General features: G+C 40.6%; 1 protein-coding gene across 5 annotated transcripts in view; it reads left to right on the top strand.

Moving 5' to 3' along the window:
• NALCN (sodium leak channel, non-selective) overlaps positions 1-23,969 on the top strand; it is a 303,303-nt gene that overhangs the window by 150,392 nt on the left and 128,942 nt on the right. For 4 of the 5 annotated variants that reach the window (XM_059892311.1, XM_059892312.1, XM_059892313.1 and 1 more), the window contains 2 exons: positions 21,756-21,893; positions 22,938-23,060. In XM_059892311.1, the coding sequence (XP_059748294.1) occupies positions 21,756-21,893; positions 22,938-23,060 (261 nt within the window). The remainder of the gene's footprint in view (positions 1-21,755; positions 21,894-22,937; positions 23,061-23,969) is intronic. The other variant, XM_025000161.2, reaches the window with a different exon arrangement.

Raw genomic sequence — 23,969 nt, 5'->3', positions numbered from 1 at the left:
GCAAGGTCACCTTTTCCAGTACCTTCTCCCCCACAACCTCCATGCCCCACCCTACGAACAAGCTCTTATCTCTCATCAGCAGGATTGGGTCACTTGGTCATTACTGAACAAATCACTGCACGATGGCTGGAGTCTAAGTGATTGTCTTGGATTCATCATAGGGGGAAGAAATGGGTACTGGGGGACAGCCACAGAAACTACGATAATACTCAGCCCCAAAACCTGAAGAAGATTTCTCTTTCCTCTCTGCCTCCAGAGCTCCTGTATGTCTTGTGCAAATAGGGGATGTAGATAGATGCAGGGAAGGATGGGGTCTGGTGTCTATTTTCTCTCCGAGCAGCAGCTGGGCCCCAGCTTCTTTCCAAGATGCTCAAATGGGACCTGCCAGGAAGCCAGCATAGGGCCTGGCACATACTGGACTCTCGCTTTCCCTCTTTTTATGGTTCCTTCTGTCGCATGCTGTCAACACGCATGCGAAGTCTCTTCTCCTCTACTTATATTACAAGTATCTTGAAGTTGGCAGCACTGTGATCTCCCCTCCTGACACCTCCCAGAGCACTTATTAACACTGTGTTGGGACTTCCCTGGTGGTCCAGTGGCTAAGACTCCATGCTCCCCAAGTAGGGGGCCCAGGTTTGATCCCTGGTCAGGGAACTAAATCCCACATGCCCCCACTAAGAATTGCACATGCTGCAACTGAAGATCCCGCATGCTGCAACTTAGACTCGGCACAGCCAAATAAATAGAGAAGCGTTAAAAAACAAAAACCACTGTGTCATGGGATGTGTAGCATTGGAAAGCAGAGAGAGGGGAAACAGCCGGTGGAGCCTCAGCAGAAACCCTGGATATGGAGAGGAGCCTAAATGTTTCCAGTGAGAAAAGAGAGAATGACATATTGATGCAATTTAATAAAACAACTTTGTCATCTCAAGCCAATAACTTTCTCTTCTAATTTGGACCAAGCAGACACTTTGCTAAGTAGAAATAACGAGATTAAGTCCTGCTGTGAGGCAGTATCCTGCTGTTCCTCCTTTGTTGGGACTAATAGGTTATATTATAAGAACGATTAGATTAGCTTTTCGCGAAGGAACAACCCATACAGGTCAGGAGACAGCTTGCTCTAGGCAGGTTGCCACCCAGCTTTCTGTAGCAAAGACAAAAACAATTGGCGTTTTCTCATGGTTGCCTGACCGAAGCTTCTGTGCACAGTTTCACTACAGCTTTATGTTTTTTCTTTTTAAAAAAATTTTATTTATTTTTAATTGGAAGATAATTACTTTATAATATTGTGTTTCTGCCGTACATCAACATGAATCAACCATAGATATACATATGTGCCCTCCCTCCTGAACCTCCCTGCCACCTCCCACCCCATCCCACCCCTCTAGGTCACCACAGAGCCCTCCCTTGAGCTCCCTGGGGCATACAGCAAACTCCCACTGGCTACCTCTTTTACACACGGTAATGTATATGTTTCCACGCCACTCTTCATTCAGCCCACCCTCTCCTTCCCGCCCTGTGCCAGTCGAGAGCCTATTATACAAAGTGAAATAACTCAAAAACAGAAAAGCCAAGTTACTGTATATGAATGTGTACATGTGGAATCTAGAGAGATGGTACTGATGAAGCTATTTGCAGAGCAGCGGTGGAGTGACTACGGTTTTGTTCTGTTTATCCTTCCACTTAGTATACAAAGCAACTTTAGTATGTTGCTAAAATACTTGCAGTAGAGACCTCACACTTCCACTGTAGGAAGCAAGGGTTCGATCCCTGGTTGGGGAGCTAAGATCTCGAATGCTGCAGGGTGTGGCCAAAAAAATAAGTAAAAGTCAAAATCGATGCAAAAAAACCCCATGATGAACAAAAAATCAAAATCAAAATAATAATAAATACTTGGAATAAACATCTACTGTAGATCTTTAACCAGATCGATATCTTTATTCCTTTTAATTTCCTACTAAAATAATAGTAAGTAGGCCTAGTTTTTATTCATAAATAATAATACACTACCCTCCATAACACAGGTAATTGAATTTTTTTCTAAATCAGACCCCAAATTTAATTCAATTGCAAATTACATTTGAATGAGAATAATCATCCAGCTTTCTTTTTTTTAACTTTGTATTTTGTATTGGAGTATAGCTGATTAACAATATTGTGATAGTTTCAGATGAATAGCAAAGGGACTTAGCCATATATATGTATATGTGTGTGTATATCCATTCTCCCCAGGAACTTGAATTTTAATATTATTTATTTGATATAAGTTTTCTTAATTTGCATTCTCTAAATGCTAATTACTTGCTCTATTGAATTTTCACTTATAAAATCATGTCCAAAGGGGTTATATAATATAAGAAGTAAATACTATTAAACACTTAATTACAAATTAATTTTCCTGTTTCCTTTCACCACCAGAATGGCTAATCATGCTTTTAGTTGCATTGAAAGAATTACTGAGAATTTGAAGAAACAACTTGTCCCTTTATTTTTTTTCAACATTTGCAAGATGTAGGATTTGACTACATTTTTCATACATTTGGGGTTTATGTTCAAAGGGATAATTAGTTCAACTGATATTGCTGAAATCTTTATTAATTTTTGTTTCTATTGTTTTACAGTCTTCCATGTATTTTTTCATTTTTTTCACGATCTATTAGAGGCATGCAAAGGTATATAGAGAATAATAAGATGTATTCTTCTGTGGCCATATGCAGTTTAAAAAGCAGATTAATGGGACTTCACTGATGGTCCAGTGGGTAAGACCTCCAAGCTTCCAGTCCAGGGTGTGTGCGTTCAATCCCTGGTTGGGGAACTAAGATTCCACATGCTTCGTGGAGTGACCACAAAAGTAAATCAATAAATCATCTTATTAAAAAAAAAAAAAGCAGGTTAGCAATGGATCTGAAGTCCTGGAGCCCCATCCCCTCATCTCTCTCCCCCCTTTCCCATAGTGAACCACTTTTCTGAACTTGATGTTTGTTCATCCCTGTACACTTTTAACGCATGTATAGGCATCAACTGAGACTCGCCTCCCTTTTCGTGTGATTTAAATTCGCCTTATGTGTCCTAATACTGGACCGTTTCTCCTGCTAATTGCTTTTTTGGCTCAGCACTCTGTGAGATTTACCAATACGAATGAGTACATGATGTAGCTATATTTTATGTATTTCTCTTGGGGTATAATATGCAACTGTACATTGCATCATATGATGCTGGGAAAGATGGAAGGCAAAAGGAGAAGGGGATACCAAAGGATGAGATGTTTAGATAGCATCACTGACTCAATGGATGTGAAATTGAGCAAACTCTGGGAGATAATGAAGGACAGAGGAGGACTGGCATGCTGCAATCCACGGGCTCACAAAGAGTCAGGCAACAGTCGGATGGCTTAATGACTGAACAATGACAACAACAAAAACATGTATGTATGTATAGACACATGTATACACACACACACACACACATACATATATAGTGTAATACTCATAGAGTCTGTGCACAGTTAATTTCCCCATTCTTTTGTGTGGCAGGTGAATTCTAAAATGGTCCATCAAGAGACCTGACTCTCTCCATAATCTCTTCTCATTGGGTTTGGGCAGGACTTGTGAATATGACGGGCTTTCGCCCCTGTGAACAAGTTACTAGGGACTGAACTGAAGTCAGTCAAAAAGGAGGTTATCTTGGGTGGGCCTGACCTCATCCCAGGCACTGGGTCCTTCCTGAAGAGGGTGACTCAAAGCAGGAGAGGGTCTCCAGCTGGCTTTGGAGAAGTAAACTTCCATGTTGTGAAGGGCCGTGTGGCCGGAACCTGAGGGTGGCTTCTAGAGGCTCTGAGCAAGAACACAGGATCCTCAAGCCTACATCCACAGGAAAGGAATTCTGATAACAACCTGAGCGAGGGCAGAAGACCCCCAAGTTCCAGATGAGCACAGCCCAACTTACACCCTGATTTCAGCCTCTGAGACTCTGAGCAGAGAACCCAATTAAATCCTGCCCATACTTCTTGGGATTTCCCTGGTGGTCCAGTGGTTAAGAATCTGCCTTGCAACTCAGGGGATGTGGGTTCAATCCCTGGTAAGGGAACTAAGATCCCACATGCTGCAGAGCAACTAAGCCCATGTTCCACAACCAGAGAGTCTCGAGGGGCTTCCCAGGTAGCACTAGTAGTAAAGAACCTGCCTGCCAGTGCAGGAGACTCGGGTTTAATCCCAGGATCAGGAAGATCCCCTACAGCAGGCAATGGCAACCTGCTCCAGTATTCTTGCCTGGAGCATCCCATGGACAGAGGAGCCTGGTGGGCTACAGTCCATGGGGCCACAAAGATTCAGATGCGACTGAGCACACACACATTACATTACTCAGCACCACACCTCTGACCTACGGAAACTGTGGGATAATCAGTGACTGTTGAGTGAGCCACTAAATTTGTGGTCATTTATTACAGAGAAATAGAAAACTCATGCTTGCAGGTTTGAGATGTTTGTTTCTGGTATTTTGCGACTCCAAATAGTGCTGCTGCTCTGCACGTTGCATGTTAGCTCATACCCATGTGAACTCTGCACATGTGAAAATATTTTAAGGGTATGTAGTGAAGAATGGGGCTTCCCTGGTGGCTCGGCAGTAAAGAATCTGCCTGCAGTGCAGGACACCTGGGTTTGATCCCTGGGTCATGAAGATTCCCCTGGAGGAGGGCATGGCAACCCACTCTAGTACTCTTGCCTAGAGAATCCGAATGGACAGAGGAGCCTGGCAGGCTGCCATCCATAGGGTTGCACAGAATCGAACACAACTGAAGCGACTAAGCAGCAGCAGCAGTAGCTAAGAATAGAATTTCTGGGTCTTAGAACAAAGGTATCGTCCACTTTAATAGTGACAAACTTGCATTCCAGAGTACTTCACCAATTTATCTGGCATCAGCAATATCTGGGAATGTTCTCAACTTCACAGTTCAGCAGCAGTTGGTCTTGTCAGGCTTTGTTTTGCTTTAAACATTTCAGTCAGTTCAGTCGATCAGTCGTGTTTGACTCTTTGCAACCCCATGGACTGCAGCACACCCGGCTTCCCTGTCCATCACCAACTCCTGGAACTTGCTTAAACTCATGTCCATCGAGTCGGTGATACCATCCAACCATCTCATCCTCTGTCGTCCCCTTCTCCTCCTGCCCTCAATCTTTCCCAGCATCGGGGTCTTTTCCAGTGAGTCAGTTTTTTGCATCAGGTGGCCAAAGTATTGGAGCTTTAGCTTCAGCATCAGCCCTTCCAATGACTATTCAGGACATTTAAACACTTAGCTCTTCCTTTAATCTGAATTGATTTGCGTGGCTGCTGCGAGATAGGGAGCGATCTCATTTCTGTTTGTCTGACCCATCGTCACAGGATCGTTTCTTGGCTGGTCTGTCCATTCCCCGTGGTTTGCAGTGCCAGCTGTGTCGTCATACAATTCCTCGCCCAGGTCAAGGTCACACACGCTCCCTTTTCACCTCCTTTTGGCATTGAATTTTCTTCTGGTCAACTTCCAGTGAAGCCGAATAAATATTAAGCTCAGCAGTCTTCACCTTTCAGGAGTCTGTGACTTTGCCCCTTGTGCCTGACATGATGTTAAAAACCAAAGCCTAGCAGAGCTTATAAATCCCATAGGGAAGGTGCCTTTTCTAGACTCCAGCTACCTGTTAATTCTTGGTCCTGGGATTTCCATTATATTCCTGGAGGCGCTTTTTGAAATTAATTAATTTGACTGTGTCGAGTGTTAGTTGCAGACAGCAAGATCTTTAGTTGCAGCGTGTGGAATCTAGTTCCCCAACTGGGGATCGAACCCAGTCCCCCTGCATTGAGAATGTGGAGTCTCAGCCTCTGGACCCCCAGGGAAGTCCCCCTGGGGTCCTAACTAAGCCTTTTATAGGATGTTTGCTGTGTGTCATCTAGAATTCCCTGTGGTTTTTAAATCACTTTTTCACATGTGTGATCAGAGATGGAATTTCAGTAATAAATTTTTGAGACCAGGAAAAAAAAAGAGAGCCAGTTTTTGGACTGTCTTTCGACAGACAGCTGTAACTTTTTTTCTCTAGGCACGGCCTGAGGCCAGGCTTCCTCAGGCCTGTCTTTCCCATCTGCAGCCTCACGTGTCTTTGCATTTGTCTGCATTACAGATATTACCTCCATCTGATTCTTATATCCTCCTATTTGTACATCTCTTTGCATTTGTTTGCATTACAGCTATTATGTCCACTTTGATTCTTATATCCTCATATTTATACTCCCCTCATCTGCTGCGTCAGCTTCCCTAGTGGCCCAGATGGCGAAGAATCTGCCCACAGTGCAGGACACCTGGGTTTGATCCCCGGGTCAGGAAGATCCCCTGGAGTAGGAAATAGCAACCCACTCCAGTATACTTGCCTGGACAACTCCATGGACTGAGGAGCCTGGCAGGCTACAGTCCGTGGGGTCGCAAAGAGTCGGACATGACTGAGTGACTAACACTTTCACTTTCATCTGCTGCATACCAAAAGTTTCCGGCAAATATTGCAGGCATCCACCCACCCACAATGAAGACTAAAGAGATGGTGTGCCTCTTTTGTTGTGGTTTATAATTCAGACAGCATCCTCCATGGGATGGAGCTATGCCTTGCCCACGCATGCCCAAAGGTACTAACTTTCACTTACAGCAGAGTTGAGATTTATGAAGGAACTCAACTCACCCCACAGTAGACACACAGGAAAGAACTCAAGCCAGAAGGTGAAATGTGCCCAAGCAGATGGAGTCGGCTGTAAAGTAATATCAGAGATACCCTAGAGTGTATTTAAAAATCCTAGGAACCTTATTATAGGCTATGGGTCGTGCTTCCAAATATCATTTTGTTTTAGTAAGAGAGGGAGAGATTGCTTCCAGGGAAGGAAGACTGCAAAGCTTTGTCAAGAGTTGTCATCAGGGGTAAATCTGATTCCCCTAGAGGATTTGGGTGATGGTGTTAGATGAAAGTTTTCCATGTAAGGAAAGCAGCATGAGTCAGTCCAAGGCATGGAGAATCACGGGGCGGGGAGGGACGGGTGAAAGGAACTACAGGTTTGGGCTGGAGCCAGACCGTTGGGTGCCTTCCGAGGTCCAGATGGTGAAACAGAGGAGCCACTGAAGATGTTTACTCTTTCTTTATTTTTCCTGGAGAATGGTGGAAGAGCTATTTTGAGGGAGTTTACACTGGAAGAAATGTTGTTTCTCTGAGGAGGTTTTTCACTGAACAAAACTCACTTTTATTGACCAAAGACAAAAATTTACAATCACTTGAGGAATTTCTGGCATCTTCAGGGCAGTAAGGGAGGTGATTTTTTTTTTTTTTTAATTTTATCTGTGTGGTCATTATTGTGTCAAATCTTCCACTATCTCATAAAGTCAGTCTCTTCTGAGGCTTTAAGCCAAATTGTCATCCATGTCTGGACATGGCCCTGCAATAGAGACTAGCAATTTGGTTTAAATTGACAGGGAGGCCTGGCGTGCTGCGATTCATGGGGTCTCGAAGAGTCGGACAGGACTGAGCGACTGAACTGAACTGAACTGAATGCAATATATAGCTCAAAAAAACTGAAAAATTAACTCTATTTCCATACTGCTGTAACATACAAGCTTCTTTGGCTTCTATTTGAATTTATTTTTTGGTGATTCATCAGTGGCATAGTGATAAAATAATATCCTGTGTTCTTCCTCTTGGAGGACGACTTTAATAAAGGGTGAATCACACAGACATGGTCTTTTCCTGGGGCTGTGTTGGTATCACTGACTGCCGAGCTGCAATACAAGGAATTATTACATTCCTTGGATAAAGCATCCACAATTCCTACCCTGATCCAAGAAGCATACTCACTGGGCTGAACTTTTTTTTTTGGCTCCTCATCATATTTTGGTAGTTTTCAACCAATTGTCTTATTTGCAGTTTTCCTTTCTAATAGTTGCCATGTTCCATTAATATTATTTTAATAATCAGCCTACTCCATGGTACCATCTTCAAAAATCAGTGAGAGTCATAAATGAGGAATATTCTGTGTCTCCTCCAGTTAAGATGAGCTTCTGTGGGCATATGTTTTTACTAATGAAAAGCTGATTATATTTTAATACTTTGTTGAGTCTTGCCTACAAAATATACAATCTATAGTCAGACACTTCAACTATTCTCTCGTGGAAATGTACAATTTCCCATCAATGAAAAAAGAACAGTAGTAAGTATTTTAGAGGATTATTGAGAAGGTCAAAGGATATAATAGTATCAGACTAGTTAACATTGTACTGACAATGAAAAAGGGAATCAGCAAGCAATAGCAGTTAGTGTTCTTAAGTGGCATGGAAATCTAACTTCTTAGCATGAAATACTAAATTCCTAGCAGTAAACACAGTTGTTGTTGTTCTGTCACTAAGTCGTGTCCAACCCTTTGTGACCCCATGGATTGCAGCCCACCAGACTCCCCTGTCCTTCAGTATCTCCTGGAGTTCGCTCAAACTCATGTCCATTGAGTTGGTGATGCCAACCAACCATCTCATCCTCTGTTGTCCCATTCTCCTCCCAACATAAAAGGGTCCCTTGGTAAAAGGTTGGGGCATTAGCTGGACACTAAATATTCAGTTTTCTGTATTTTAGACTGAAAGTTTGAAAATCAGTTCCCATTCTGGTTTATACTGTTCTTTTTAGTCAGTCCTTTGCAACTTTCAACAAAAATGCAAAAAGTAAGAAGTTCTATTACAGAGAAGATTACTGCCAGAATCTGAAATAGTAATAGCTTCCCATTCACTATTCCACATCTGGGACTAAACACAGGACCATTTAATGAATGATGTGTAAATTCGTTCTTGCCCCACTGCCTACCTCTTGGGTATAACTGCCTACTTCTGCAGATCACTCTGTCCAGCCTTCCCAACATCTTCTCTATGCATCAGTGTTAAAAGGTTAATGTCCAGGAAACATGATAAGATAAAGTAAAAAAAAAAAAAAAAAAAAGCTCTTTGTAGCATTATTCACCATTGTAAAAATTTTAAAGCAAATTTAAAGTCATGTCATAATAGAATCTCTAAGTAGACTTTGGAAATAATGGCATGTTATAGTTATCAAAGCTCAATTTTTACAGAATAATTAATGAGGTTAGTCATGCATGATATAAATGATGATAACTAAAAATTAAGTAAAGAAGCCTAATACAATACTATATTTACAGCTGGATTCAGTTTTATTGCCAGTATATATATATCCCTAGGGGAAAAAACTTAGAATTTTCAAGTTTGACAACAAATTCTAAAAAATATATACAATCTTTTATTTGAATTGAAAGTAACTTATTTTATTCTTCATACCTTATGGTATTTTCAAATTTTGTACAATGAATGGTTTCTTGGTTTAAAACAATGGAGGCAGGTTCAGTTCAGTCGCTCAGTCATGTCCAACTTTTTGCGACCCCATGAACCGCAGCATGCCAGGCCTCCCTGTCCATCGCCAACTCCTGGAGTCCACCCACACCCATGTCCATTGAGTCGGTGATGCCATCCAAACATCTCATCCTCTGTCATCCCTTCTCCTCCTGCCCCCAATCCCTCCCAGCATCAGAGTCTTTTCCAATGAGTCAACTCTTTGCATGAGGTGGCCAAAATATTGGAGTTTCAGCTTCAACAAAAGTCCCTCCAATGAACACCCAGGACTGATCTCCTTCAGAATGGACTGGTTGGATCTCCTTGTGCTCCAAGGGACTCTCAAGAGTCTTCTCCAACACCACAGTTCAAAGGCGTCAATTCTTCGGCACTCAGCTTTCTTTATAGTCCAACACTCACATCCATACATGCCCACTGGAAAAACCATAGCCTTGACTAGACGGACCTTTGTTGACAAAGTCATGTCTCTGCTTTTTAATATGCTGTCTAGGTTGGTCAAAACTTTGCTTCCAAGGAGTAAGCGTCTTTTAATTTCATAGCTGCAATCATTATCTGCAGTGATTTTGGAGACAGGTAGGCAGGTAGATACAAAAGCTTAATTTATAATTCAGTTCAGTTCACTCGCTCAGTCATGTCCGACTCTTTTCGACCCCATGAATTGCTGCACGCCAGGCCTCCCTGTCCATCACCAACTCCAGAGTTCACTGAAACTCATGTCCATCGAGTCGGTGATGCCATCCAGCTATCTCATCCTCTGTCGTCCCCTTCTCCTCCTGCCCCCAATCCCTCCCAGCATCAGAGTCTTTTCTAATGAGTCAACTCTTTGCATGAGGTGGCCAAAGTACTGGAGTTTCAGCTTTAGCATCATTCCTTCCAAAGAACACCCAGGACTGATCTCCTTTAGAATGGACTGGTTGGATCTCTTTGCAGTCCAAGGGACTCTCAAGAGTCTTCTCCAACACCACAGTTCAAAAGCCTCAGTTCTTCGGTGCTCATATAATTATGCATCAGTCAAAAAAAAATCTCATTTTTTTAAATGACAAGAACATTAGCTGGTAAATTGTAACTGAAGAAAAATATGGATATAAATATAAGGGATATGCAAATTGTATAAGACTCAGTTATATAATAAGACAAATTTTAGTTTATGACTTATAAAATCAGCTTTATTGAAGTCAAGCCATTACAATTAAATTTTTTTTTACAATTAAATATTTATTGGTAAGAAACCATCAACTTTATTTTCAAGGCATTAGAGTGTTAAATAGTCACTCAGTCGTGTCTGACTCTTCGTGACCTCATAGACTGGAACCTGCCAGGATCCTCTGTCCATGGGATTTTCCAGGCAAGAATATTGGAGTGAGTGGCCATTTCCTTCTCCAAGAGTATTAAATAAGCACTATCCAAACAGAAGCAAAGGGATTTCTCTGGTTATCCAGTGGTTAAGACTCTGCACTTCCAAGGAAGGGGGCATGGGTTTGATCCCTGCTCAGGGAACTAAGATCCCACATAGTACGTGGAATGGCCAAATAAAAAGAAAAAAAAAAAAAAAGAAGCAAGACTTTGAAATTTATGTTTGCAATAGAAAAGAGCAGACAATATAATTTGCAGTAAAGCTTTCTATTTGTGAATTTGGAGTGAAGACAAACAAGAAATCAAAGCCCATTAAAACAGAGCAAAAAATAGACAAACTCCATTTCTAAAATGTAGGGGTTTTTAGTATGCAAAAATATAAGCACTTTCTGATTGATGCTGCTTTCTATTTGAAGCCAAATAGAAAACCCTTCTTCTTGAGCATAGGTATACAAATAGATAGTAGGAAAACACTGAGAAATTCCTGTGTAAACTCAGTGGTATCATGGCTACAGTTTTCTTAATAAACCCTCAATTTTATTTCACAATAAGACATACGTCTGTTCTTAGGAATACTGTCTATTCCGTATGTTACTAAATCCCTGTGGCACCCATAGTAAAATATCAACTTTCATCTGCAATTTTATAGCGTGTATTTGCCATTGAAATGCGTCATTTACATTATGAAAATTTAATATGACTGACATTAGCAAAATCACTAATTAAGAAATAGGGCATAAATACTCCAAGAAACTTGACAGTGTGTTCTATGAAGGAAATTAATTCAGAAGTTTCCTATTTGCATAAATCTCCAGGTCTCATTTTCACAGCTGTTTGTTTCACAGCTAGATTGTTGCATTTCAGAATTATTTTAACATAATCGCTGGGAAATATATACCTTTCAACTAAAAATATCATACTCTGCAAAAAAGATTGTTAGGGGGAAAATATAAGTTCATTCAGTTCATCTCCATCTTTTTTCTTTAAGATGAATGTTTCTAATACAGAAACTTTAACATTTAAGTCTGAAATTATTGAAATATTTTTATTATTAAAAGACAGTTTGTAATTTTAGATCCTCATGAAAATGAAAAGGTTGTGTCCTTTTCATTTGGAAAAAGTAATGAGTGAAGCTTATTTTAGCAAAAAAGAAAAAATACTGGAGATGTCTAATTTTCATTAATGAGCTGAGCATAATATAGTTTCAGATACACACTCAGTACTATACTTGACAAAGGGGTAATAATTTTAAATATGATTTAGTCTAGCATATTGTTTGTTTTAGCAATTTAGTTAAGGAAAGGAGATCAGCAATGACTAGATCTTAAAGGTGTCTTGTTACCTGTAATGTCCAAAAACACAGAAGGAATTTGAAATCCACAGATTCCAGCCTAAAGACCCAGCAACACCGCTTGCTGCCTGCAAGCCTGAGTCAGTCATTTAAGGCCTGCATACTTCAGTTCCTCATCTGTAAAATGTACAGCGAGTAACACAAGATCATTGTTAAAATCACTCTAAATAATGGACAATGAACGACCTTGGGGGCTGCTAAGCACCATATCAGTGCTGGTCATGGTTCAGTGTCTCTTCTCATGTTTTTAAATATTGCCCTGAAAAAAATTTGTTCTTGCTGTACAAATTCATGGTTTTGTCCACATGGTCAGTTACACTGTTATACATTAGAAGTCAACCCAAGCATGGACATTTGTAAGAAAAGTGATGATCAGGTATACCCACATCCACTTTCATAACTAGAAAAAGATGCTCTGGTTTTTGCAAATGAGTTTCTCCCATCTTTCCTTTCACTCTTGAAATTATATTTAAGTGTAGACTCTACTTAGAGTAATTTGCTGCTGGAATAAGCATAACATTTTGATTTCTGCTTTGCTTCTAATTACATTCAAGCTCATTTTGACATTTAAAGCCAATTACATTAGTCTAGATTCAGCAAGACTTTTCCATAGTAGTCTAAAATTTGACCAATGAACAGACTTCCCCCACCCCCATTTTAATTCACTTAAATGGAATGCTGGCAACAGGCATATTTTAGAAATAGTAAAAGCCAAATAAATAATGTGGGTTCATTTTGAAATAAAAGGAAAAGAACTGCTTGGTCTTTCTTACCAACATAAAAGAGAGTCAGAATTAATTGAAACCACCAGTTTCAACTTTATTTCCTTCTGAGTCACAAGCAATAAGGCGTAATCATTTTACCAAAAAAAATTAACATTTTTAATGTTTTGCTTCTATTAACAGCAAGGGTAGTTGATCTCAACAGATTTCAAATTCCAAGAGAGTTCATGCATAGAGAGAGTCATGCATAGAGAAAGTGAGTCGTTCGGTTGTATTCAGTTCTTTGTGCAGTTAGCCCACCAGGCTCCTCTGTCCATGGAATTCTCCAGGCAGGAATACTGGAGCAGGTAGCCATTGCCTTCTCCAGGAGATCTTCCTGACCCAGGGATCAAACCCGGGTCTCCCACATCGTGGGGAAGATTCTTTACCATCTGAGCCACCAGGGAAGTCCGTACATAGACAGGGAGAACTTTAAAAGTTTTATAACCTGAAAGTCACTAATAACTCTTCAAAACTCCAAGCCCTACAACAAAACTGAACCAATATTCGATTTAAGATTCTAGTATATGTGATGGCTTAGAGCTCACCCAGCTCTTATTTTATTTAGCTCCCTACTTTCAGTCCACTTACCAACACTGTGATTTTTACTTTTTATTCAATAAATTCTCTTGTCCCCGACAGCACTAAAAGTTAACTTATAGTAAATATAGTGTCAAAACATTTAGTGTAACCTTCTTCTATAGTTTTTATAGTCAAGGTATAGTCTGAGTAAATAGACTAGAAAACATACTGTATACAATCAAAGTTTTCCAGTTGACTGCCAGTACCAACTAAGACAAAGCAGAATAGTAGACATGGGCTTCCCAGATGGCCCTAGTGGTAAAGAATCCACCTGCCAATGCAGGAGATGGAAGAGATGCCGGTTCAATCCCTGGATTGGGAAGACCACCTGGAGAAGGAAATAGCAACCCACTCCAGTATTCTTGCCTGGAAAATTCCATTGACAGAGGAGCCTGGTAGGCTACAGTCCATGGCATTGCAAAGAGTCAGACACGACTGAGTGCACACACTTACAGGCACACATACACAGGCACACACACACACACACATGTATACACACACATGCACTCACACACAGAATAGTAGACACTTACAGGTAGAAGTTATCTTGGAGTCACTTAGTTCCGAGATGAAATAACATGATGCACTGTCACACTTCCATGGATCTAAAGGAAATATCTTCTTAAAAATATAATCCAAACTCAGCCTCTGTGACGGCAGAGCTCAACACTTGGTACTTTGCCTCCCTACCCTGAAACTCACGCAGGGCCAAGGTCTTTATCCTCTGCCCATTCAGCCTCTATTTTATATTTTATTTTTAAATATGTATTTATTTAACTGTGCCTGTGTCCGGTCTTTCGTTGCAGAGCACCCTGTCTGTAGTTGTGGTGCCAGGGCTTAGTTGCCCTACGTCAGGTGGGGACTTAGTTCCCCGACCAGGAATCGAACCTGTGTCCCCTACATTTTGCAAGATGGATTCTCAGCCACTACCACCATGGAAAGTTCTTCAGCCTCTGTTTTAAACGGCTCTCATTTGACTGTCCCTTCTGGGGAGGGCGTCTCTTGAAAGTGAGGACAGAGATGAGGTGGACAAGATTAGCTCAGATGAGAAGTTTTGCAAAGCCCACGGCTAGGCAGTGTGGGGGCCTCTTTGCAGGCCAAGGTGGAAGGGAGCCTGTTTCCATATGGAGCCAGTGTGGGAGCTGGAGTGGTGCAGACCTGGAGAGTTAGATTCACCTAGGAGTTAGCATGCTTCCTGAGAGTTTGGCAAAAAGGGAGATGGAGTTTGCAGGACTGGAAAAAGTGTATTTGAATTGATAGGCCATGAAGTTCCATCTAAATGAGACAAGGTGAAATTGAAATAAAGAAATGGCTACTGCCAATGGCTTTAGCATTAATGGTAACCCACTCCAGTATTCTTGCGTGGAGAATCCCATGGAGAGAGGAGCCTGGAAGGCTATAGTCCATGGGGTTGCAAGAGTTGGACATGCCTTAGCAACTAAATCACCACCACCACTATGATTTTACTCCAGATTTCAAATCCATAGTATTTATGTTTATGGATGACTTAGTTTAGTTGCAGTAAGTGGTGACTCTTAAAGAGTTTTTATTTACTGTAGGTTTTTAAATATTGTACTGTGCTGTAGCAGTCTACCAGTTGTGTCTGAATCTTTGCAACCCATGAACTGGAGCCCACAAAGCTCCTCTGTCCATGGATATTTCAGGCAAGAATACTGGAGTGGATAGCTGTTTCCTCCTCCAGGGGATCTTCCTGAGTCAGGGATAAAACGCATGTCTCTTATGTCTCCTGCATTGGCAGGTGGATTCTTTACCATTGACCCATTGGGCAACTTTTAAATACATGTAATGTCGTTTTTCTTGGTTTTCCCCAACCCTTAACTCTCAGTAAGATCTTGATCTTGTTAGTCATGATTTTTCCCACCAGTGTACGTTTTGGAAATTTAACTCCAGCATGAGGTATGTCCAACACGTACTGTATATTGATGTCGTTTTAAATACTGTTGAAACTTTGAATCGTTGAGAAGTTTTAAATGAAAGAAACTACACAACAAAATATTAAATCATGCAATCAGTGGGTTTTTTCACTGTAAACACGATTTCTCATTTAATTAATTAAACAATTGCTGGTCCTTCGAGGATTCCTTGGGTCCCCTTGGGCGTTGAGGTCCTCCCACCCCACGTCCGGCAGACGCCCTAGTTGTGAGGAGACACCAAATCCGAGCCCACCCACTCCTCCGTCTTGACTGGTAGGTTTTTCAGAAGATACAACCCCTCTGCATTTTATTTCAGTGGGAAAAAAGAAACAAGGAGACTGAGTAGGTGAATAATGAAGGCAATTAAAACCGAAGGAGGCGTCACTTTTACACTCCGTGAATACTGTCACGGCAGATCTTCTATTTTATGGCTGACTGGTAGTAAGACACAGCAGGGACACCCTCCGAAAAAAGATTGCGCTACTATATAAGTTGTCAAACCGATTTCATTTTGAAGGCTCATCTTCTGCAAAGAAAGAGTCCTGGAAACCCGCTAAAGATAGATAAGATACATGCAAATTATATTGTAAAAGGAAAATTGAATGTCAATAACCTGAGTTGTATTCCTCACCACATTTAAAATTTTTAATGTCAAGATTTTTTAAAGTAAATACCTGTTTTGCATATATTTTAATATGCAGTAAAACTATATTGGTATAAGGTAATTTTTATGTCCAGCAAAAATCTGTACATGAATGTTCATAGCAACATAGTAGCCAAAAAGTGAAAACAACCAAAATACCCATCAACTGATGAGTAGATAAAATGTGGTCTGTCCATCAAATGAAACATCGTTTGGCAATAAAAGGTAACGAAGTGCTGATACAGAACCCTGACCTCATACTGTATGATTCCATTTGTAGCAAGAGTTCACAATAGGCAGATCCATGGGGGCAGAAAGGGTACTGCTGGTTGGTGAAGGCTGCGGAGTTGAGTGATGGGGAGTGACTGTTATGAGTACATAGATTTGGGGGAATGATGAAAAGAGTCTGGCCTTAGTTGTGAGGAAATGAAACCCCTTAATTGTCTACTTCAAAAGGTGAATTTTATGGTATTTAAACTATATCTCAGCAAAGCTATTACTTTTAAAAGTCTGAAAAAAGAGTATTAGCACCTTCCCTAGTCCCTCAAACCAGTCAATTCTAAAGGAAATCAACCCTGAATATTTATTGGAAAGACTGATGCTGAAGCTGAAGCTCTGGTCCTTTGGCCACCTCATGGAAAGAGCCAACTCATTGGAAAAGACCCTGATGCTGGGAAAGCTTGAAGGCAGGAGGAGAAGGGGACAACAGAGGGTGAGATGGCTGGATGGCATCACTGACTCAATGAACATGAGTTTGAGTAAGCTCCGGGAGATGGTGATGGACAGGGAGGCCTGGTGTGCTACCCTGTATGCGGTCGCAAAGAGTCAGACACGACTCAGGGGCTGAACAACAACTGACTTTGTCATGACCCCTAAGTTGCTCCTGCCGAACTGCAGAGCCAATCCCCTTTCATTCATGTGCCTCCAGATCCTACTGCTAACAGTGAGTTTCCCCTGTAACTTCCACTTGAAATTCATTAGAGATGTTTTTGATTGAGTTTGCTCTTCCCTGACCGGCAGGGTTGTTTGTTCCAGATCACATCCTGTGCAGCTGGCCCATTCTCAGGTTAACTGTTCATCTCTGATTCAATTAGCTGCAGTCAGACACCTGCAGAGTAAACAGGGCCTGACCTGCACAGGGATGGTTTAATATGTGATTATGTCATTAGACACAGAAAAGAAGAGGCACTTGTAAACAAAGTGCTTACCCCTATTTACATCTGTAAGATTGGACGTGAGGGGTAAAATAGCAAAAATCACAGATCTTCTGTCCCGAAAACCTGCAGAAATGAATTAAACAGTTCATTACCAGCCTGGAAAAAAATGATACTAGCAGTCACCCCACAAAGAAAAGACTGCAATTTCATACCATTATCTTTGAATAGCAGCTACTAGGAAAGAGAGGGGGAGAAAGAGAGAAAGGATCAGAGAGAGAGAAAGTGCACTCTAGGTTCATGCCCGAAGCCTGTTTTCCAGAAGTTGAAATTAAATTGGAAAAGCAAATCCTAAAATATGTGCCCATCTCCCTCAATTTGAGGAGCCTCAGGCTCCAGGCTCGGAGCCCTGGAAAAGACATCAAGAATCTCCCACAAGTGTAGAAGTGATTGATTCACCCCATTTTACCAAAGGCAAGATAAAATGCTGGAGTGTTTTTATTTTTCATTTTTCCCAGTTGGGAAGAAGGCTTGTGAGTAAAAGCAAAACAGTCATAATTTCTAAAAACTAAGGCTTTTCCATAATAAACAAAAGTTCAGCAGAGTGAAAGGAAGAAGAGAAAAGAAGAAAATTGAAATCAGGAGGGAGCAGGAGCTGGGGAGAAAGCCGTGGGGGAGACCAGCTGTCCTCTCCTGGTACCCAGAGGACTAGGACCAACAGAATCAACCTGTCTTTGTTCTCACCTGGAGTCAGTGGGGTGCAAGTGATGTGGAAGGAAGCCAATGGGCTTTGACAGCAATAAAAATTTCCAGAATCTACCCACAGTGGGGAAATGTCTGAGTCCTAATATTTCAAGCTTAACTGTCCATGGCCTCAGCCAATACTTCTCTCCCTGCAAACCATTCTCCTCGTACTGGGACCACAAAACATAGACAAAAATGTAGTCGACAAATTGAAACAGGATTCTAATGATGGACATGGGAATCCCAAGTGGCTCAACAGTAAAGAACCCGCCTGCCAATGCAAGAGACACAGATGTGAGTCCAGCCTCTGGGTTGCGAAGATTCTAGGATTCTTGCCTGGGAAATCTCATGGCCAGAGAAACCTGGCAGGCTACAGTCCATGGGGTTGCAAGAGTCAAACACAACTGAGAGCCTAAGCCACCACCAATGATGGGCATGAGCTTCTGGGATCCCTTTCTGACATTGTATTGGAGGGAATAAGTGATCTAGATGAGGAAGTTTAAAATGAAGGCTTTGCATTTGCAGCAACATGGATTGACCTAGAGATAATCATACTAAGCAAAGTAAGTCAGAAAGAGGAAGACAACTACCATATGATATCACTTAGGCGGAATCTGAAATACGACACAAATGACCATTTCTATGAAACAAAAGCCAACTCACAAATGGAGAATAGATGTGTAGTTTCCAAGCATGGGGTAGAGGGAAGGGCAAGGGGAAGCTTGGGAGCTTGGGATGAGCAGGTGCAAACTCTTACATACAGAATGGATACACAAGGTCCTACTGTAGAGCACAGGGAACTATATTCAGTATCCTGTGATAAACCACAATGGAAAAGGATATATACATGTATAACTCAATCACTTTGCTGTACAGCAAAACTTAAACACACATTGCAAATCAACTATACTTCCATAAAATAAAATGAAAAAAGAAGGCTTTGACAGTTGTGGAGGTAATTAGTCCAAATTAAAACAGTAGTAAGAGGACTCCAAGGAAAGAATAAAAAGGTTTCTGGGTAATCGAAGCCTCCAGTAAGAACATCTGTAAGAGAAGAGAAGTGGAATTTATGCCAGACAATCTGTAAAAATCTGTGAGAGTCTGGAAGCAATTTGAAGTAGAAGGAAGAAAGTCTATATTTCTTTCCCCAAGGAACTTGTGAAAAACAATCAGAAACTCGCAACCAAAACAAAACTAAATTAAAAATTGTATAAGAACACCGCGATTCCAATAAAGTGAATTAAACTGGGCCAGATCCTGAAACCTTAGTGAAAAGTAAGGGGCCTCCACCTAATGCTTGAACATCTACCTTCTAATACCAAATGTGTCATAATATTTGGAGCCCTGGAGAAGGAAGTATTACCCTAGGACATTACCAGGATAACATTATTACTTAGCAATATTTTCATAGGCAACTCATTGACTCTCCATCTATTGATTGTCAGTGTACCAACAAGCATGGAAGACCCAGTGATGACTGAACAGCAAAATGTAAATATGGTTGAACAGAGTATAGTAATAATAATTCACAGCATCTCACAATACATACTTGCAGGTGGCTGAGCTGTGCAGAAATGAGACTTTTTCCTCTGGAACTCTGTAAAGACTAGAGGGTAACCCAATGTTCTTGCTCACATTGCTTATCTCACAGCAACAGTTTATAAACCCATAGCTCCATGTTCCCAAACCTTCACTGAATGTACGATGGCTGAGTGTCCATGAAAGCTCATGCTGTAGATGAAAACAAATTAGGTAGGTTTCTGCCCAAGAAACTTAAAGGTACACCTGAATTTCTGGCCTCTAGGTACCAAGGATGAATCTACTGGATTTAATCACAAGTTTCCCTGTCACTTTTAGGGAAAGAAATCCATGTCCAGGAAAATGCCTTTTGCCTTGGTAGATGTTTTGACTTTTCCCCCCTTTCATTGTTGAGCTGTTTGGATGTCCACACACTTTCACACTGGTGACATCTCTGTTGAAGAAGATACAACAATCTGTTTTTTTTTTTTCCTGTGTGTGAGATCTTAATTCTCTAATCAGGGATTGAACCTGTGCCCCGTGCAGTGGAAGCATGGCATCTTAACCACTGGACTGCCAGAGAAGTCTACAATCTGATATTTTTATGTGAATCATCTTCAGAACTTGTTTTCCTTACCTTCAGATGTAATAAATATTCAATAGAAAAAAATACAGGGGAAAAAGAATTGCCCTCAGTGATAGGTCTGGCACACTTATGACATTAAACCACGTGTTGAAAACTTCTCTGAAGCATTTTTAAGATGAATTAAAGCTAATACTCGCTTAGGCACCCCTGGCAAGGAAAGTATTAAACTGTCCTTGTTGATGCTGTGCTCAAGTACCAGTAACAACATACTTCTTGCTTTCATAAACAGAACACTTTGTAGGGTGATGAGATTATAGAAAAATTAAGTCAAGAAGAAGTTAAATGTTTCACACATGGACTAAGGCTCAGAGGAAAAACGTGTCTCCTAGTTTGAGATTCATTGAACAATTGTTCCTTTCTTCATACAGACCCACTATGTGCTGGGCATTGAACATTGCACTTGCAAAAAAGTTTATTATCCCTAATAAAGAAAACTGCCAAAAGAGCTTACTGTGTGATCAAGTCTGGGAAGTAGTAGATTCAAGACTTCACTGAAGGCAGGAAGCAGTACTTGGAAAGAGTACTTGCTTTGACATCGTGATGCCTAGTGCTACTTCTGTTACTGCTAGAGTGACTTTGGGCTAATTGCCCGATTTAAGCCTCTCTTTCTTTATCTTCAAAAAGAATGAATCATGTTAGATTATCTTTCGAGTCCATTTTGCCTCTAAGATACTATCAGTGTAACAGAACTCTTATTGGGCTCTGTCCATCTGTCTATTATCCTGGACTTTATTTCTTGGAATCCCAATACTTGAGAATTTGATTTATGTCTTGCATTGTCTTGAAGTCTATAGCAGTTTCTTTCAGAGCCACTCAATTCCAATTGTCAGCTTTCCCAGATGGCATCATAAGTTCTCAAGAAGTTCTTGTTTATTGTACAGAGAACATAAACCAAAGGTGGATGTAAAAGCATATATTTAATACGAAAAAAATGTATAGGAATGACCCTAACCAAAGATCTTTGCAGAGAAAGAATAAGTCTTTGAACTTGGTTGACTTTTGTTGAGTGCTCTTTTTAATTTAATTCAATTTTACTTTATCTTTTACTTTATTTTTGGTCTTGGGGTTTCTTCCATGGTCTTGACTCTGCTTTGAAAAAAAAATGTTTTAAATTATGAAAAAATGTGATCATTTTTATGAAGTTGCTTAGTATTATCATATCATTTTAGAAATATTTCTTTTTCAGAGTCTTGTGTTTTTAACATAACTGAAATGATTTGATAGATGAATTCTATAAAAATAAAATTAAGATTATTCTTATTTGTCTTTAGACAATCGAATGTAATTTGCTATAAAAATAAGTTGTGCTTGACAGCAAAAAATAAAATAAATTACACTAATACCTTGGAAACGTGAAATAGTCAGCTTGCTAAAAGATAAAAGCAATAGAGGCAACAAGCTAAGTTTCCTGATTTTTTTTTCTAATTTGCTCAGCAGTATTTACTACCAACAAGGCTAATTTTAATTCAAGGTAATTATTTTAGTTTTCCACATTGAATAGGTAGATATCAGACTTTTAAGATCGTTGTTCTTAGTTCTTTCTCATCTGTTCAATGAAGGCTCTTCTTTCCCTCCTGAATTAATAATACTGAGGTCAAAGTCCTAATTTTAAGTTGCGTGAAAGTGCAGAGCTGGTGTTTAATCCCTCCATTCTTTCCCTCTGTAGGCATTCATGTCTATGTTCCAGATTCTTACCCAGGAAGGATGGGTTGATGTCATGGACCAAACACTAAATGCCGTGGGACACATGTGGGCGCCTGTGGTTGCCATCTACTTTATCCTCTATCACCTCTTCGCCACTCTGGTGAGTTTCAGGTTTCTTCTCAGTTGTCTGACCATTCATGATGGGGTGAGCACCAACAGGTTCCTGGTTTGTTGTCAGTTTCAGAACCAGAGAACCGAGGTAGAGTAGTCCCGTTGGAGGAGAGTCCCTTCCATTCTAACTGTCTATGAATCCAAGAACTACTTGAGGAACTGGATTTCAGATTTAAGTCAGAAGCTGTCTCTACCAAAGTCAAGTGGCTTGCATGAGGGAAAATGAGACAAAATAAATGGAAGTCCCAAGTCCGTGTACTGACTTAACCATTTCTAAACATCCACACCCTCCGTGATCTAAGAATCAAACCAGAACTAAATTATTATTTTTTTCTTTATCATGTAGAGACACTCTCTCTGGTTTTGGTGCAGCCTCTTCACAGCTGTAATTAAACTGAAAACAGAAGCTGGAGACCTCAGGGTGCAGTCAGTTAATTAGAAACCAGCTCAGTGTTACTGCGCTTTGTGTGACTAAAAGAAACACATGGGGCAGAATAAAACACATGGCTGTGAATATTGTAAACGGCATGATAAAAACTAAATACCAAAATTCAGGAAAATTTTTCCTCTGTCACACAAGCAGATTTTTCTCTTCCATGTATGTCTATTAAAAAGAAAAGAAAAAAAATTATGAAATGTGGCCTGCATCCTAAAAGGATATAATCCTTAGGTCTTTCTAATGCCAGATATACATCTCCACACAATACATTTGTATATATTTAAGAATCAAATTTAAGCTCTCATATTGTGCTTAAAGTTCCAAGGGAAAGAAACAGAATGTTACCGTTCATTAGGAACATATGAAATAAAAATAACTGCTACTCTTTATTGAGTGGCAAAAAGCTTTATAATAATTTTATTCCTCATATTTGGGACAGTCAGGTTACGTAATAGTCCCACTTTACAGATGATGAAACTGAGGAGTTAATTTGCCCAGTGTCTCAAAGAGTATAAACACTGGAGCCAGAACATTCCCAGGCCAGCCTGGTCTCAAAGCCCATGATCTTGCAACTATTTATTGCTTCTTCCCTAGATTATGAAACTTGGCATTGTCACTGAACACGTCTGCAGCAAATCAGACCTCTGCCCAAGAGCCACTAAAACAAAATACAAGCGATCCCTAAGGCCCCTTCCAATTCTAAAATCTGTGTATCAAGTAAGTGCTGGACAAACTACATACATTAAACTAGACACCACATTTGCTATATGCAAAGGCCTTCCAGTCGAAGACTGGGGACTTCCCTGGTGGTCTGGTGGTAGAGATTTTGTCTTCCAATGCAGAGGGTTCGGGTTCAATCCCTGGTCGGAAAGCTAAGATCCTGCATGCCTTAGAGCCAAAATACCAAAAACATAAAGCAGAAGCAGTATTGTAACAAATTCAATAAAGACTTTAAAAATGGTCCCCATCAAAAAAAAATCTTTAAAACAAACAAACAAAAACACGGACATGTCCGTCCACAGGTGTATGAGGATTCATTGTGATGTGGAGAAAGGTCCTGGGCTCAAAGAGTGGAATCACGTAGAAATAAGACTGGCATTTTTTGACTTGGGGTGACTTTAAAAATACTCTCACACATACGCACAAAGAACACTGAGTGGTAGGAGTGGATGTCAGGCTTCTAGAGACAAATCTGGCTGCACCTGTGTTGGCAGACCCTTGGCCCTGAGGCCTTTGCATACTCCTTCTCGGGACATGTGTCATTCATTTATTCATTCATTCACTTACAAACTCAGCTAGTTTCTGTTAAGCAGTTACTGTGTGTTTCAATGGGTTTCCCAGGCGGCGCTAGTGGTAAAGAACCCCCTAGGAAGATCCCCTGGAGGATGAAATGGCAACCCACTCCAGTATTCTTACCTGGAGAATCCCATGGACAGAGGAGCCTGGTGGACTACCTGTCCATGGGGTCGAAAAGAATCGGACATGATTGAAGCAACTTAGCATGCACGAATGTGTTTAAGTTCCTTTAAAACTATGGAATACCTTCAAGACTATTGATCATTGGTTAAATTCAGGATAGATGGTTGAAATCATCTATGTATGGGAATAATCTAATTGTTATTCTGT

The sequence above is a fragment of the Bos taurus genome, chromosome 12, assembly GCF_002263795.3.
Source record: "Bos taurus isolate L1 Dominette 01449 registration number 42190680 breed Hereford chromosome 12, ARS-UCD2.0, whole genome shotgun sequence".
In the NCBI taxonomy this organism is placed as follows: Eukaryota; Metazoa; Chordata; class Mammalia; order Artiodactyla; family Bovidae; genus Bos; species Bos taurus.
This window is presented reverse-complemented; position numbering and strand designations above follow the sequence as displayed.